The following is a 19,509-nucleotide window of genomic DNA, read 5'->3' as shown; positions in this document are numbered from 1 at the left end:
ATAGTGTCACGATAAAGTATTTTTTTCCGTTTCACATACTTTTGACTTATTCTTGAAAACTATTTGACAGTTTTTATCGAAGTACTGAAAAATGACAAAAAAGGTTTTTAGTACTGAAAAATGACAAAAAATGTTGGTACTGAAAATGAGAGAAATTTTCAATTCTAAAAAATGACAGACAATTTCAGTACTGATAAATGACTGAAATTTTTAATACTTAAAAATGACTGCAACTTTCAATACTGCAAATTGAATGAAGTTCTTAGTAACGAAAAAAATATTTCCAAGGATTATTGAACATATGCACATGATTATTTGTACTGAAAAGCTATATGTACTGAATGATAATATTTTTACCAGTACTGTATATTTAGTGGCATTAAAAATACATGTAAACGCAATGCAAATTCCTGGTAATGTATTTATTTTTGAGAACATGTGACAACAATACCAAGACAATATATCGTTATGCATCACTGCATAAGTTGTTCTTACGCAATTGTAAGCAATTTCCTTTCAAAGAAGTCAATAAAATATTGACAAAGAATTTCCTTTCATGTCCAAAAATCACCAAACCCCAAACCAAATATGAAACAATCATTCGCGTTCAAGGAAACCAAGAAGATATTTATGTAAAATTGTCCTTGTGGATACAGTGGTTGAGTTTTAAAATATCGGCTAACAGGAAGTTGATGCATATCAGATCTACATCAAAATGATGGAAATCACTCCTGGAAAGATTGGAAGAGTAGTTTGAATAATTTCATATCGGTATGGCATGTACAAACAAGAACTTTAATAACGCACTATTTCTGACAATTGCTTTAAAAAGAAAAGTGCTTTCCCAGTATAAAGATAAAACGAGCGCGATTCAACTCTTAATTTGCACAATTTTATTTAAACTGCAGTTGATACCTTAAAAAAAAAAAGGTTCCCTGTTTTGAACATGTTTTAAAAAAAAATGCAAATCAAAAATTCAACAGTAAATTTTACCAACTATCCTTGTAAGACATTTTAAAGACCAACAGATAAACTTGTAGCTAAGGCTAAGAACTTTAAAGTGCCAACAAAAATGGTGTAAATAAGTTTTCATTTTTTGGGGGCATTGAAACATAGGTGATATGACAGTGAAGATTAAAAGTTGTAGAGAGCCTTTTAATCTATGTTTAGGGTATTTTTCAGCACAGGGCATTGGAAATGTAAACACACTAAAAAACTTGTTATATTGAAATGTGGATTCTTTCTTGATTGCAAAAATATATATTCACTTCTAATAAATATTCAAATGCCTAAGTTTGTGAATAGATATTTGACTAAAAAAATGTTTGATGGGAAATAAACTGAAAAAAAGGTATGTTATATTTAAGAGTTTTAAAATTTTACTATCTGTTTCAAGCCAATTACTGATGAAAAAAAAAATAAGTGAACTATCCTAAATTGTTGATTAATTACAGATAATTATTGGAAATTTATTAGGTAAAGTATAAGCCTTACTTGAAGACCTTTTAAATAATTAAAGATTAACAAGATCTTTAACAAATATAAATATAAATATGAATATTGAAATTGATAGATTGATTGTTGGTTGCTTTGTGCTAATGCGGCGTAAAACAACCAACAATCGACCAATATATCTAAATAATCATATTTGTATTTATATTTTTTAAAGATCTTTTTAATCCTTAATCAATCATTTATCTTCCAGACATAATTTATAGAATCACTTTATATAGTATAGATCAAAAGTAATAGGCAATAGATAAATCCTCTTTATATATCGAACATCTAAAATACACATTTGTGTATTCAATTATGAGGTCAAATACTTGTGTATTAAGAATTAGATGTATATTGAAGAGTCTGTATAATTATGTAAGACTGAAATTGAAAAGTAATGTTGTCAATTTAATTGGCAGTTTAGAAGGTGGGGCATTGTAATTAGAGGTCCATCTTGTCTCTAATTGACCTTTGAGAATGACAGTTGTCAATCATACTAGTATTGTATCAAATCTCAATAATCTAATCAAAATGAATAAAAAAAGCCTGCACATCAAAATATTTTAACGACATACATTCTTGAATGAACTGCTCCAAAAATGTATCCATTTTTTCACAGTCAATACATACATCAGAACTAAAGGGAACTATATTTCAGTGTTAAAACATAAATTTAGTAGCTAACCTGTCTTGTTGTTAGGGAGGCCGATGCCTTATGAAAGATTAAGAACACGTTCCAATCTTTCCATAAATGCTTCATGTAAAATATGTAAAATTTTCAAATTTAAAAAAGTCTTGTCGTAAGGCATTTTAAGAATCTGGAAGATAAAGGGGTAGGCATTCGACTGTTTAAACTTACGTTTTGTGTCAACAGGGCAAGGTGGGTAAACAACTTGTTTCTTTTAAACTATGTCCAAACTAAGGTATAAACGGACAGACTACTCCTATCTTTCAAAGTCAATACAAAAGTTAACCTGGGCCTTTTGGCCCAAAGGACCTTTTCATATCATTTTCACCGTGTGTAAAAAAGTTTTCAATTTGAAAATATCGGCAAACAGGAAGTTGATGCATATAAGAAAAAAAATGCTTTATATGAAATCATCAATCTTTGTAAGATCCAAATTTGCAAGATTTTAAAACTCTAATCATGTTTTCGAGAGAAAAAAATAAAAGTAGAAACTCTGATTCCATATACTCTTTTGCATATGCATTGCTGATGTACATTAGGTTAATTACTTATGTTGATAACGTCTTTTAACAAAAAGGCAATAACTATGTGATAATTAATAGTCAACAACTCATTTTATAAAAAAAAAATACAGTCCAATTATACGAATAAGGATACGAAAATGTATACATCACAATGAAAACCTCTCATACTGCAAACTATTTGTGTTTCCCGAAATAAATAAAACATTCATTCAAATAATTCATTATTAAAGAGTTCAATGGAAACAATGGTAGTCATAAGAGTAGTAAAATGTTACTGACCTGCTATCAATAAGTATTAGTACCAATTGATCTTCCTCTATCGTTTTAAATGATCGACCTTCCTCCTTCCGTTTATGACGTTTGGAATTCTTCCTCCTTCCTTTTCTGGCGTAAAAGGTAAGGAGGAGGAATGTATTTTATAAAGAGGAAGGATAAAGTTGTGTGGCACCAAGAGGAAGGCGGAAGGTCTGCAGCGAGAAGCGGAAGGAGGAAGATGTGTTGTGATAAGAGGAAGGAGAAAGGTGTGTTTTAAAAGAAAAAGGAAGGAGCTCATTCCGCATCCTTCCACTTGTTACCGTGTGTAAAAAAGTCTTAAGTTTAAAAATCCACACACAGGAAGTTGATGCTTATCAGATCTAAAAAATGCTTTATGAGAAATCATAAATCTTTGTCAGATCCTAATTTGCAAAATTTAAAAGCTCTTATCATGTTTTCGAAAATTACTTATGTTGATAACGTCTTTTAACAAAAAGGCAATGACTATGTGATAATTGAGAGTCAACAACTCATTTTATAAAAAAAAAAAAGAATACAGTCCAATTATACGTATAAGGATAAGAAACTGTACAACACAATGAAAAGCTCTTCTTTTGTAAACTATTTGTGTTTCCCGAAATAAATAAAACATTATTCAAATAATTCATTATTGAAGAGTTCATTGAAAACAAAAATAGTCATACGAATAGTAAAACGTTACTGATCTGATATCAATAAGGATTAGTACCGATTGATCTTCCTCTATCGTTTTTAATGATCGACCTTCCTCCTTCCGTTTATGACGTTTGACATTCTTACTCCTTCCTTTTCTTGCGTAAAGGTAAAGGAGGAATGTTTCCTATCAAAAGGAAGGATAAAGTTGTGTGGCACAAAGAGGAAAGCGGAAGTTCTGCGGCGAGAAGCGGAAGGAGGAAGATGTGTTGTGATAAGAGGAAGGAGAAAGGTATGTGGTGACAAGAGGAAGAAGGAGAAGGGAAGGAGGCAGGTGTGTTTGAAAAGAAAAATGAAGGAGCTCATTCCGCATCCTTCCACTAATTACCGTGTGTAAACAAGTCATAAATTTAAAAAATCGACGCACTGGAAGTTGATGCTTATCAGATCTAAAATATGCTTTATAAGAAATCATAAATCTTTGCCAGATCCTAATTTGCAAAATTTAAAAACTCGAAACATGTTTTCGAGAGAAAAATAATAGTAAAATTCTGATTCCATACACTCTTTTGCATAGGCATTGCTGATGTACATTAGGTTAACTACTTATGTTGATAAAGTCTTTTAACAAAAAGGCAATGACAAGTGATTATTGAGAGTCAACAACTCATTTTATGAAAACAAAAAATACAGTCCAATTATACGTATAATGATACGAAACTGTATACATCACAATGAAAAGCTCTTTTATTGCAAACTATTTGTGTTTCCCGAAATAAATAAAACATTCATTCAAATAATTCATAATTGAAGAGTTCAATGAAAACAATAATAATCAGAAGAATAGTAAAACGTTACTGACCTGATATCAATAAAGATAAGTACCGATTGATCTTCCTCTATCGTTTTCAATGATCGACCTTCCTCCTTCCGTTTATGACGTTTGACATTCTTCCTCTTTCCTTTTCTGGCGTAAAAGGTAAGGAGGAGGGATGTATCCTATCAAGAGGAAGGATAAAGTTGTGTGGCACCAAGAGGAAGGCGGAAGGTCTGCGGCGAGAAGCGGAAGGAGGAAGATGTGTGATGATAAGAGGAAGGAGAAAGGTATGGGGTTACAATAGGAAGAAAGAGAAGGGAAGGAGGCAGGTGTGTTTTAAAAGAAAAAGGAAGGAGCTCATTCTGCATCCTTCCACTTGTTACCGTGTGTAAAAAAGTCTTAAATTTAAAAAATCGACACACAGGAAGTTGATGCTTATCAGATTTAAAAAAAATGCTTTATGAAAAAGCATAAATCTTTGACAGATCCTAATTTGCAAAATTTAAAAACTATAATCATGTTTTCGAGAGAAAAAAATAATAGTAAAAATTCTGATTCCATACACTCTTCTGCATAGGCATTGTTGATGTACATTAGGTTAATTACTTATGTTGATAACGTCTTGTAACAAAAAGGCAATGACTATGTGATTATTGATAGTCAACAACTCGTTTTATAAAAAAAAAGAATACAGTCCAATTATACGTATAATGATAAGAAACTGTACAACACAATGAAATGATCGTCTATTGCAACCTATTTGTGTTTCCCGAAATAAATAAAACATTATTCAAATAATTCATTATTGAAGAGTTCAATGAAAACAATAATACTCATAAGAATAGTAAAACGTTACTGACCTGATATCAATAAGGATTAGTACCGATTGATCTTCCTCTATCGTTTTAAATGATAGACCTTCCTCATTCCGTTCATGACGTTTGACATTCTTCCTCCTTCCTTTTCCCGGCGTAAAGGGAAAGGAGGAGGAATGTTTCCTATCAAAAGGAAGGATAAAGTTGTGTGGCACAAAGAGAAAGGCGGAAGTTCTCCGGCGAGAAGCGGAAGGAGGAAGATGTGTTGTGATAAGAGGAAGGAGAAAGGTATGTGGTTACAAGAGGAAGAAGGAGAAGGGAAGGAGGCAGGTGTGTTTTAAAAGAAAAAGGAAGGAGCTCATTCCGCATCTTTCCACTTGTTACCGTGTGTAAAAAAGTCTTAAATTTAAAAAATCGACACACAGGAAGTTGATACTTATCAGATCTAAAAAATGCTTTATGAGAAATCATCAATCTTTGCCAGATCATAATTTGCAAAATTTAAAAACTCTTATCATGTTTTCGAGAGAAAAATAATAGTAAAAATTCTGATTCCATACACTCTTTTGCATAGGCATTGCTGATGTACATTAGGTTAGCTACTTATGTTGATAAAGTCTTTTAACAAAAAGGCAATGACTATGTGATTATTGAGAGTCAACAACTCATTTTATGAAAACAAAGAATACAGTCCAATTATACGTATAATGATACGAAACTGTATACATCACAATGAAAAGCTCTTTTATTGCAAACTATTTGTGTTTCCCGAAATAAATAAAACATTCATTCAAATAATTCATAATTGAAGAGTTCAATGAAAACAATAATAGTCATAAGAATAGTAAAACGTCACTGACCTGATATCAATAAGGATTAGTACCGATTGATATTCCTCTGTCGTTTTCAATGATCGACCTTCCTCCTTCCGTTTATGACGTTTCAAACCCTTCTTTCCTTTTCTGGCGTAAAGGGAAAGGAGGAAGGATGTATCCTATCAAGAGGAAGGATAAAGTTGTGTGGCACCAAGAGGAAGGCGGAAGGTCTGCGGCGAGAAGCGGAACGATGTGTTATGATAAGAGGAAGGAGGAAGATGTGTTGTGATAAGAGGAAGGAGGAAGATGTGTTGTAATAAGAGGAAGGAGAAAGGTATGTGGTTACAAGAGGAAGAAGGAAAAGTGAAGGAAGCAGGTGTGTTTTAAAAGAAAAAAGGAAGGGGGAAGGTATTGCTCTTTCCGCATCCTTCCTCTTGTTACCATGTGTAAATAAGGAAGATGTGTTGTGATAAGAGGAAGGAGGCAGGTGTGATTTTAAAGAAAAAGGAAGGAGGAAGGTGTGTTTAGGTATTCCTCCTTCCGCTTGTTACTGCATGCCTTGGTCCTTCCTTATCCTTATTTGTGTTACCAAACACCATTCTCCTTCCACTTGACCTTCCACATCTTCCTTCTTTCTTCCCTTTACGTCAGAAAAGGAAGGAGGAAGAATGTAATACGTCATAAATGGAAGGAGGAAGGTCAATCGTTTAAAACTATAGCACCAGGAGGTAAACACAATCGGCACGAAGTCTTATACAATATCAGGTTAGTTAATATTTATTACTCGTATGTCTACCATTTTATTGAACAGCTAATAAATGAAGAATCTGAATACATGTTTTTTTTCTCGGTAAAACACTGAAGTTCTGCTATAAAAGATATTAACAGCGGTTCCATAACGATTTTAAATTTTAAAAAATCTAATATTTTGCATATACCCCTTTTTATTCCCTTTAATCTAATATAAACTGTACTGTAATACTTTATGGTATATTTCATGGAAATGCATTTATATATTTAAAACAAAAATAATGTAAAACGTCATAAATAAAATCCTTCTTTCTCTTGTTGCTACACATACCTTCTTATGTGAATATTATCGCTTCAACTGTTAGTTGAAGATGAGTGTACGGCACTGACTGGGGGTCAAGCCCTCGTACGGTCGTTATTTGTTTTCTTTACGCGTACTTTATACTTAATAACTATTGGTATAAAATCAAATGATCTACTACTATTATACTACTTGTATGCCTACTATTGTTATCATTGAACACTTAAATAATGAATGTTTGAATTAATGTTTTATTTCTTTTGGGAAAACATGAAACAAAATGCTATGAAAGAAGTGTTAATTGTGATGTAGACATTTTTGTACCCTATATTGAATACCCCGAATGTATATTTTTTCATTAATATAGTTGTTGACTATGCAAAAATCAAATACTCATTGCCTTTTTTAAAAGACATTTTCAACGAATGCGATTTACTAAATACACTTCAGCAATGCATCTGCAGAAGATTTTAAGAAATTTCGAATTTGTACTCTTATTGCTTTCTCTCGCCAAAACGATTGAGAGTGTTTAATTATCAAAACCTTAAAACAATTAAATGATTTGCAAATATCACACATGTCTGTTTGTCCGCCTTTCAGTTTTCGTAGACTGGTATACATATGTTTTCTTTATCAATAATTAGAACGACTGTAAATCCAATTTTACAGTTGAATTTTAACTATGACATGTATTAAATGTTTCATGTTGAAATAATCGTAGCTATGACATTATTTTTTTACACTTATATTCCTTGTTTTTTTCTTCTTCAGAAATGGATAATTGGATGAAAATACAAATGAATCAAATGGTAAGTCAAAGGAGAGAATAAATCTGTAAAAAATAATAAGAATTATTCAGTAGTATGTACTCATATGATATCATGACGCAAATGTAAAACTATAATTTAGTCATGACAATATAACATAAGATAAAATGACAAAATATAAGACAGTTGGATCATTTACAGGCAGATACACTGAAGTGAGAAATAAAAAATAAGTACTGAGTATATAACATAATAATCAATCTTAGTGTGTTTAAACTATTTGGAATTTTGGGACCTCAATGCTATTCAAGGGTATCACCAGCCCAGTAGTCAGCACTTCGGTGTTGACATGAATATCAATTATATGGTCATTTTTATAAATTTCCCGTTTACGAAACTTTCCATTTTTCGAAAAACTAAGGATTTTTTTTATCCCAGGAGTAGATTACCTTAGCCGTAATGGCACAACTATTTTGAATTTTGTGACCTCAATGCTCTTCAACTTTGTACTTGTTTGGCTTTTAACTGTTTTGATATGGGCGTCACTGATGAGTCTTATGTAGACGAAACGCGCGTCTGGCGTATTGAATTATAATCCTGTTACCTTTGATAACTATTATAGAAATATTTTATCTATAATGATTGGACAGAAATCTGAATCAGTAATGTGTACACTTCGGCTACTATCTGCAATAAATTGTTATCTGTATTGCTTGACACTTTGTTCTGTCCGTTCACCTGATGGTTTTTCTTTAAAAAAAAATAATAATCTTTTAATGTACATGTACAAATGTAGGTATGCAACCTTAATTCCAGTTTTATTGTTATTATGAATCACATTACCACTTGTACAAGATACATATAATTCAATTTAAAAAAATGAAGTATAAAAATAAAACACAGTTTTATTACTTTCAGACAGATGAACTGAAGGCGGAAATACGAAATGGGAACATGGAATTGAAAGCATTATTTAACAACTTTAAAGCGGGTGAATTGAAAGCAGACGTAACAAAAGGGAACATGGAATTGAGAGCAATAATTACAGATCTTATAAACGGTAAATAAATGTCTTTTTGTATCGCTTAATACAGTCACAACTATATTCATTTCTTAACGTTTGGCTATGAATAGACCTGTGATAAAAATGTCGATAAAAATATATAGAGAATCTACCACTCCACAGGCTATTGCTCAGAAGTTCACTGTTGTTATATAAAATAATAATATAATTTGTAAATTGCTTATATTGTTGATATCGAAGCTGTTTTCGTGTTTGATATTGCTGATGTTTTTAAACAGCAACTACTAAAAGTGAAAGCAGCGGACAAAAAGACAGCACACAGGGGGATGAAACAACATCAGAGGAGGATGATGATGATGACGAAGATAGCAGTGATCATATGGATGGTCATGATGAGGAAGCTAAGGATGATATTATTGATAACGATGATGTAGAAACAGAAAAAGAACAGAAACAGACAGGTGGAGCAGGTAAAATAGATTGTATTATAGTTTTCTATCTTTCATTGCTTAACTCTATCGTTATTTCTAAGCAAATTGAGAATGAAAAGGGCGTATGCATCCATGAGTCAACAACCCGACCAAAGAGTAAAAAACAGCCGAAGGCAAACTATTGGACTTCCCCAAAGTGAGAAAATACAACACTGAGAGGCAACCTAGCCCTTTAAACAAACATGTGTCCTATTTCAGTGAAAAAGGGCGTCACATTCAACTCCGAAACATATAGAAAAAATCAGTAAATTAAGGTTTGTAATTTTATATTTTCTCCGTCAACTACCGATACTTACTATTTATAAAGACTTTCAAGTTTACTAAAGGGAAATTAAGGTAATGATGACTTAAGAATTACAAAACAGTTGATTAAATATATAACACATGATTTTGTTGAAGGAATCGTGGCAAAACATGTTTAATTTAAGACATTTAAAAAACAATTGTTCTGTTAAAAAAAGCTTTCGAATTGCCATACAGAACAATTTCAAGACAGAAAAAAAGAAAAACTGTACAAGATTGTTGTTTTTGATCTAACTAGCAGTTATTTATTTATTCCTTACTTAAAGATTTTAAAAATACGACCAAAAATTAACAATAAAACAAATAAGTTTGTAAACACGTTCTAATATGAATGGAAATGTCGCACAAGGATCACAATCGTGAGCAGATTTTTACGTTAGTGCAATACAAGATAAGAAAACATCTATAAATGAATCATCATTTATTTTTGGTCAGACAATATGATTGTTAAAGGTGAAAAATGGTTTACCCAAAGCAGAACACCATCTCAACCCAGTTCATCGAAGTCAAAGCTTACACCTAAAGGTATGTATGTTACATAGAAAAAACATATGCCACAGCCATCTATACTACTAAAATAACAAGTTTCAATTTGATAGCGGGCATGACGTAAAAAAGACGAATCACAAACATCAACTTTATATATTACTAATATAGGACAATGGAGTTTATTAAAAATAATGTCATCCAAGGTCCTTATGTTTTCTATACAATAAATTAATTTCTTAACGTTCGGCTGGGAAAAGACCTGTAATAAAAAAATGACAATATACAGTTGTATAGAGAATCTTCAACTCACCAGGCTATTTCTCAGATATTCACTGTTGTTATAGAAATAAATAATATAATTTATTAATTGCTTATGTTGTTGATATCGAAGCTGTTTTCATGTTTGATAATATTGCTGATGTTTTCAAACAGCAAATACTAAAAGTGAAAGCAGCGGACAAAAAGACAGCACACAGAGGGATGAAACAACATCAGATGAGGATGAAGATAGTCAATACATGCATTACCAAGGAAACACTAAGCACGAACATAGGGAGGATGATGATGATGATGACGAAGATAGCAGTGATCATATGGATTTTCATGATGAGGAAGCTAAGGATGATATTATTGATAACGATGATGTAGAAACAGAAAAAGAACAGAAACAGACAGGTGGAGCAGGTAAAATAGATTGTATTTTAGTTTTCTATCTTTCATTGCTAAACTCTATCGTTATTTCTAAGCAAATTGAGAATGAAAAGGGCGTATGCATCCATGATTCAACAACCCGACCAAAGAGTAAAAACAGCCCAAGGCAAACTATTGACTTTCCCAAAGTGAGAAAATACAGCACTGAGAGGCAACCTAGCCCTTTAAACAAACATAAGTCCTAGTTCAGTGAAAGAGGGCGTCACATTCAACTCCGAAACATATACAACAAATCAGCAAATTAAGGTTTGTAATTTTATATTTTATCCGTCAACTACCGATACTTACTGTTTATAAAGACTTTCAAGTTTACTAAAGGGAAATTAAGGTAATGATGACTTAAGAATTACAAAACATTTGATTAAACATATAACACTTGATTTTGTTGAAGGAATCATGGCAAAACATGTTTAATTTAAGACATTTAAAAAATAATTGTTCTGTTAAAAAAGGCTTTCGAATTGCCATACAGAACAATTTCAAGACAGAATAAAAGAAAAACTGTACAAGATTGTTGTTTTTAATCTAACTAGCCGTTATTTATTTATTCCTTACTTAAAGATTTTAAAAATACAACCAAAAATTAACAATAAAACAAATAAGTTTGTAAACACGTTCCAATATGAATGGAAATGTCGCACAAGGATCACAATCGTGAGCAGATGTTTACGTAAGTGCAATACAAGGTAAGAAAAAATCTGTAAATGAATCATCATTATTTTTGATCAGACACTATGATTGTTAAAGGCGAAAAATGGTTTACCCAAAACAGAACACCATCTCAACCCAGTTCATCGAGGTCAAAGCTTACACCTAAGGGTATGTATGTTACATAAAAAAAAAACATATGCCACAGCCATCTATACTACTAAAATAACAAGTTTCAATTTGATAGCGGGCATGACGTAAAAAAGACGAATCACGAACATCAACTTTATATATTACTAATATAGGACAATGGCGTTTATTAAAAATAATGCCATTCAAGGTCCTTATGTTTTCTATATATTAAATTAATTTCTGAACGTTCGGCTGGGAAAAGACCTGTAATAAAAAAATGTCAATATACAGTTGTATAGAGAATCTTCAACTCAACAGGCTATTTCTCAGAAATTCACTGTTGTTATAGAAATAAATAATATAATTTAATAATTGCTTATGTTGTTGATATCGAAGCTGTTTTCATGTTTGATAATATTGCTGATGTTTTCAAACAGCACATACTAAAAGTGAGAGTAGCGTGCAAACAGATAGCACACCGAGGGATGACACAATCTCAAGTGAGGATGAAGATAGTCAATACATGCATTACCAAGGAAACACTAAACACAAACACAGTGGGGATGATGATGATGACGTAGATAGCAGTGATCATATGGATGGTCATGAAGAGGAAGCTAAGGATGATAAGATTGATAACGATGAAGTAGAAATGACAAAAGAACAGAAAAAGACAGATATAGCAGGTGAAATAGATAGTTTTATATTTATCTACCTTTCGTTGCTCAACTCTATCTTAATGTCCAAGCAAACGGCGTATGTATCATAAAGTCAACAACCTGGATCACAGAGCAGATAATAGCCTAAGGCCAACTATGGGACGTCTCGAAAGCGAGAAAATACAGCACTGGGCAACAAGCTTGCCAATTAAACGAAAATGTGTCCTAGTTCATTGAAAAAGGGCATCACATAAAACTCCGAAACATAAAGATTAACAAATTTTTAAGAAAATATCCAAGACTATCAAAAAACAGAGGCTCCTGACTTGAAACATGCATAAATATGCAGCGGAGTAAACGTGTTTTGAGAGATTTTAACCCTCTTCCTCAACCTCTAGCCAATCCAAATAGCAATACGCACAGTAAAAACTCAGTTAAAAAGAAGTTCGAGTCAAATGTCAGAATAGGTAAAAGAAGAAACTAAGCAAAATAATACATTAATTAACAAAGGAACACTAGCAGTTACTAATACGCCCGCTTCAGATCTCAGTTAAAATGATTGAAAAATAAGAGTTAGGGTTCGGGTTAGGGTTATGTCTTCAACATATGACAATCAAAAACATCTCCCATTTAGGGGTTTACTAGAATACCATCCTAAAACATATGTGAAAAACACAAACCGTAACCACGCTAACAACTAGTTTGAGAATAAATGTGGCTATATCCGATGATGAAAGTTTTGACTAGTTTGTTATATCGAAAACCCTAGTGTAATAATTTTTCAGTTATACATAGATTTCTTTCGTTAAAATCAAATACGTTGTTACATATACGACCGAATAGAATTCATAAGTTTGTCAATATTCGTTTTTTTTTACAGACAGAGTATGTTTTGAAGAGCAGGTTCGAGAGAAAGGTGTGTATATTAAATGTAATTCCTTATTATACTTTTTACCTTTACCTTCAAGTTATATATGTCATTCAACTATTAAACTTTACTTTCAACAGTGATTGAAATGCTGTGTGTGGAACCAATAAATGTGACACCTTCTACAAAGCATACCTTTTCTTCAAAACAGAACAGTCCACCAGAGCCAATACTTCCAGCCCAAGGGAAGCCGAAAAGTAAGGATACATTTTTAATCTACTCTTTACGTGCATGACTTGTGTTTTGTATTGTATGTGATGGGTAGGTAGCAACGTAGAAAAAAACCCCAACATTTTCTGATTTTTTTTTTCAGGAAAAAGCTTGACACAGGTGATTGAAGAACTGCAAAGTACGTATATTTTTAAAAGCTAATAAATTTTCAAACAATATATACACGATTATATGGTCAGAATGTAAAAGTTAAGAAAACCGAAACGTGCATTATGAAATGATAAAGTGCAATCGTGTGGATAAAAGGTACTGCATACAATTTCATGATTTATTGATTTAAGAGATTCTACTGCAATAAATTGAGTAAAACAGATAGTTGATCTTTGCATTTGCAAATGACGATTTCCGATAACTATTTTCAAATTTTTCTTTACAGAGTCACACAAATTACAGAAATTGCAAGAAAAGGAACCGTCTGACACATCCAAACCCATTGGTAAGTTAAACAAACAAGAGCATTTTGTACAAATTCTGTAAGCAACTCATTTATTATTTATTCATTCTGTCAATATCTTATGGTGTTTTTAAAATTGAAATTTTTAACAATTTTTTTTCTATTTTTGTAGTTCAGCAGACCAAACATAACCTTTGTAAAACAGAAAAGAAAAAATCTGTAAAGGAAGGTTTGTAATCTCATATTTTCCCCGTTAATTTTTTAATATTACCAAAGACATTCAAGTTTACTTAAGGGAAATTAATGAAATGATGACTTTAGAATTACAAAACATTTGATTAAACATATAACACATGATTTTGTCGTGGCAAAACATGTTTAATTGAAGACATTTAAAAATAATTGCACTGTACTTTGAAATTGCCATACAGAACCATCTCACAAAATGAAAAATGAACAATGAAAAATATAAGTTTGTAAACACGATCCAATATGAATGGAAATGTCGCACAATGATCACAATCGTTAGCGGATTTTTACGATAGTGCAATACAAGGTAAGAAGAAATCTAAGTAAAAGAATTATCATTATTTTTTGCCAGACACTATGATTGTTAAAGGCGAGAAATGGTTTACCCAAAGCAGAACACCATCTCAACCCAGTTCATCGAAGTCAGAACTTAAACCTAAAGGTATGTATATTACGTACGAAAAAAAACAGCCATCTGTACTGCTAAAATGACAAATTTTAATTTGATAGCGAGCATGACGTAAAAAAAAGACGAATCAAAGAAATCAACTTTATATATTACTAATATAGAATAACGGAGTTGATTACAAATAATACCATCTAAGGCGCTTATGTTGTCTCGATAATACAATTTGCTATACTTCACTAATACCAAAAATACCTATTACCAGTTACCTAATATGTCAGGCGCTCACCTAATTGTGTGCGTCCACTTAACTGTGTATTTGAGATTTGTTATATACACGGGTCATAACCTGTACTTATTCATTAGACAGGAGTTGACACTACTACGTGTACTCATTGACCAAACAAATTTATCTACAAAAAGTTTTCGGTTATAATCAGGACGTGTGAATTCAAATAGATTTATATTGAAAGCAGAGCAAACGCCAATACAAATACAATACAATACAAAAACTAGGCTGAAAATAAGGCGTAGGTACTTTATGTCGCGGAAGTGATTTCTGTATATATTAATTTGACTTGCGTACAGTTGATATCATACATGATCTTGACTCCCATTTCAATTTAATTTCAGGACATTTCACAGATGAACAATCAAAATACATTATAAAGTACAATAACAATTCCAATCCAACCTGGTCGTCAGCCAATTTTGTAATGCAAAACTTAAAAATGGCTGGTGAGCACTTTTACATATGGATGGAGGACGAATTTTCAGTACAGCAACTGAAAGATAAAGTCAAAAACTTAAAAAAGTATGTTTTATGCAAAAATGTAGAAGTATATGTGTCAGAGTAAACATTTGCTTCAATTGTATTTTTTTATATTTTTTAAATGTAATTCAATTAAATACGCTATTGATACATGTTATGGAATTGTTATTGTGTACTACATGTGTAACACTTTTCCGTAAAACAACTGAAAGATAAAGTCACTTGAAACAGTATGTTTCATACCAAAATGTAGAATATATTTGTCAAAACTATTTTGCTTTTTTTGACTACATTATTGATAAATGTTATGCAATGTGTTATTGTGTACTACAATTGTCACAAGTTATATATATTTTCAGGGCAAAGGAAAAGAAAGAGAGGAGAAGTGTGATAAGTCCAAAATGTTGAGCGAAGATTTTACTCTCTGGCAAGACCATAGTGAAAATAAAACAGTTTTGTTAAAGTATATTGTAGTACAAACTATTTTTTTTGCAATGCCGCACTGTTGGTGTTGTACAATGATAAATAGGGCAATGTGTGTTACCTTAAAACAGATGATGACAAAATATAGTTCAATATATATCTTTGAATAAATAACCTATATGTAAATATACTAGGTTTTTTGGTTCTCAATTAATTCCGGGTCAAGAACACATTAAAATATACTTTACCTTATCTGCCAAGAGTAGATTACTACATGATGCAATACATTGACGAACGAACCACACATTCTCTTAAAAACACCTGAATGAGTTTCTGTTCTGTAAGAGTTACTTTCAATTTAATATCCAACAAGGTTTTTTTTAACGAACCTTGACTACCCAGGAAGGTTTTGCACGGTCAGTTTTCAATATCGCTGTCCCTTTTATCGTTTTTATACTGCGGACCTTCCTTCTTCAATGTATGACATTTGACACTCTTTCTCTTGCATTTTCTGACGTAAAATCATCCTTCATCCACCTGTCAATTCACAGCTTCTTCTTTTGCCTATGCGTTACTATCACAGAAAGAAAGGAGGCGGTGTTTACTATAACGTAAATATATAAATACAGCCTAATATTTCGACCCGTTAAGGTCTTCCTCAAGAGATATTGCATTACAAAAAAAGACATGAATATATAAATTATACATTCTACTATTTTCTTTTTCGATACAGACACTTTTCTTTCTTTTTCTTAATATAAAAATGCACTTCGACATATTTCTATTTTTTTTTTCAAAACATAACAATAATTCACAAATATACGAATAATGGTGCATGTATAACCACAACTAACAGCAAATTATTAAACACTCAAATATGATAAACACTCAAAAAGGTAAAAAGGTAAAGGTTTAATATTTTGAAACCGTAAGTTCTTTGTCAAGGGATATATACAGTAGATATATACAGGCTTTTTACAGGAAATTTTATCTAGCTCTAACTGTATAGTTTTATTGTTGATATTCACCCCATATGTATCTAGTGTTAAATTAGGAATTTCTATGACAGAAGTCAGGAATCTGATGTACAGTAGTTGGTGTTTGTTTATTCAATTTATACGTGTTTCTCGTTTCTCGTTTTTTATATAAATTACACCGTTGGTTTTCCCGTTTGAATGGTTTTACACTTGTAATTTTGGGGCCCTTTATAGCTTGTTGTTCGGTGTGACCCACGTGGTGAAGGCCGTACATTGACATATAATGTTTACTTTTATAAATTGTTATTTAAATGGAGAGTTGTCTCATTGGCTCTCATACCACATCTTCCTATATCTATTGCTTGGATTTTGATAAAAATATCCAGACCAATATAAACAAAACATGTCGGGCTGATAAAAAACAATACAGTATTAACAAAGTATTATACGAGTACTAATCTTCATAACAAACAAACCGACAATTCAATAACAAACTTTAACAACATATATAGTAACATAATACAGCAGTTTGTAATAGTCTAGTCGGAAAAAAGTGATCGTGTGGGGTGTAAAGCATTAGTCGTCGCGAAACTGCGGACCCAACTCATTTTAAAGATTAAAAGATACAATGCATCTGCACAAACATCACATTTTGTAACATACAATTCATCTGCGCAAACAAGTCAATTAGAAGATCAATGCATCTGCGGTTTCAACTCAGTTTGAAGATTGTAAGATACATGCATTAAAATAAATTCTAAACCTTTTTTTCTATTTTGCTCTACCTGAAAACCTTCTATTACACAATAATGTAAACAGACAGTACTCATATCAATAAAACATTAACAGTGTGACCAGTGTGAAAATCAATATATTCAAAACGTAGAAATGATCAGATTTAAAATCAAATAATCAACCCCTGCATAATCCTTTTCGGAAAGTGCAGCTGTACACTTCAGTGGTACCGATAAGGTCCCGTCCTCTATATCGCCTTTTTAGCTTTTTGGAACAGTTAACTGTAATAAACTAGTTCTATTCGAATCTATTCTACGCATGTTTGAACATTGAAGTCAAAGACATACTGTACTTAGCAATTTTGTGGGGGAAAATAGGTTCTGCCTAACCCTAACCCTAACCTCTATATATTCATACACCAGCCATACCACAACCATAATATATCATTCAATCTATGTCTAGACCCGACATTTGTCTATAAACCTTAGCCAAACACTAACCTTAACCCTAACCCAACCCAAACCCAAACGTTAACCCTAACCCAAACCCCAAATTCGTTAAAATATTTATTTTGAAGACCTTACTTTATCTTGGAACGGGTTAGTCTAGGCGGGTAACCGATTAGATTTTCGTATTAAGATTTTTCACGAACTTCTCACAAATAATAGTTTGGGAGGGGTGGGGTCAGGTTAGGGTTTTTGGTTCTTTTAAAATCGATCTTTTCAAAATCTCAGTATGATCCTATGCTTCGATCGGCTTCAAAATCGACCCCTTTAGGAACAGTACTTTTTGACGAGCAAGCCAATGGTGAGGACCTTAAGTCTTTTTTTTTTTTTTTTTTCGGAGTTGGGGGTAATGTCGGGGTTATGCTTCACTGTTTTCAAAGTCAATCTTTTCCTAAGCTCAACATGATCCTTTGCTCCGATCAAAATAAAATTAAAAAATCGGTCTCATAGGTGCAGTATTATTGGACGAGCAAGCCTATAGTGAAGACCGCATTACTTTATCTTTTGTAGTTTCGGATTTGGAGTTAATGTCGGGGTTAGGCTTCACTCTCACACAAACGCTTCTTCATTGAGGTCGGAAATTGCGGCTGTATACCTCAGTGATATCATTAAGGTTTCGTCCTCTAGATCCCCCTTTCAGCTTTGCGGAACAGTTAACTGTAAGAAACTATCTCTATTCGAATTCTTTCTACACTTGTTTGAACATTGAAGTCAAAGGCACACTGTACTTTTCAATTTTTTGGGGAAAAAAAAGTTCTGCCTAACCCTAAGTCTACCCTAACCCCTAAATATTCATACACCAGCCATATTACAACCATAATATATCCGTCCATCTATGTCTTTACCCCAACTTTGTCTATAGACCTAACCCAAACCCTAACATTAAACCGAACCTTAACCCAAACTCAAACCTTAATCCTAACCAAAACCCCAAATTCGTTACGACCGTTATTTTGAAGGCCTTACTTTATCTTGGAACGGGTTAGTCTAGAGGGGTAACCGATTGGATTTTCGTATTAAGTTTTTTTCACGAATTTCTCACAAATCACAGTTTGGAAGGGGTGGGGGTAAGGTTAGGGTTTTGGGTACTTTTCAAATCGATCTTTTCATCATCTCAGTATAATACTATGATTCAGTCGTCTTGAAATAAAAAAAATCGGCCCTATTTGGGGCAGTAATACTTGACGAGCAAACCTATGATGAGGACCTTAAGTCTTTATCTTTTGTAGTTTCGATGTTGTGGTTAATGTCGTGGTTAGGCTTCACTCTTTTAGAAGCCAAAATCTCACCATGATCCTGTGCTACGATCGGATAGAAATTTAAAAAGAACGGCCTAACAGAGACAGTATGTTTGGACGAGCATGACTATGATGAAGACTGCATGTCTTTATCTTGTGTAGTTTTTGAGTTGGTGTTTATAGATATAGGAAGATGTGGTGTGAGTGCCAATGAGACAACTCTCCATACAAATAACAATTTAAAAATTAACCATTATAGGTTAAAGTACGGCCTTCAACACGGAGCCTTGGC

At 32.4% G+C, this 19,509-nt stretch overlaps 1 protein-coding gene across 1 annotated transcript; it reads left to right on the top strand.

The window, feature by feature from the left end:
• Window positions 1–7,907: 7,907 nt before the first annotated feature.
• Window positions 7,908–15,789, top strand: LOC143048924 (uncharacterized). Its single transcript, XM_076222784.1, has 14 exons — window positions 7,908–7,943; window positions 8,820–8,961; window positions 9,204–9,395; window positions 10,641–10,892; window positions 11,649–11,738; window positions 12,137–12,385; window positions 13,239–13,274; window positions 13,367–13,483; window positions 13,600–13,635; window positions 13,894–13,953; window positions 14,084–14,140; window positions 14,513–14,602; window positions 15,200–15,380; window positions 15,698–15,789. Exons 1-14 carry the CDS (start codon window positions 7,908–7,910, stop codon window positions 15,744–15,746), a joined length of 1,587 nt encoding a protein of 528 aa, XP_076078899.1. The 3' UTR covers window positions 15,747–15,789.
• Window positions 15,790–19,509: the final 3,720 nt, after the last annotated feature.

Source organism: Mytilus galloprovincialis, chromosome 10 (genome assembly GCF_965363235.1).
Source record: "Mytilus galloprovincialis chromosome 10, xbMytGall1.hap1.1, whole genome shotgun sequence".
NCBI classification, from domain to species: Eukaryota; Metazoa; Mollusca; class Bivalvia; order Mytilida; family Mytilidae; genus Mytilus; species Mytilus galloprovincialis.
This window is presented reverse-complemented; position numbering and strand designations above follow the sequence as displayed.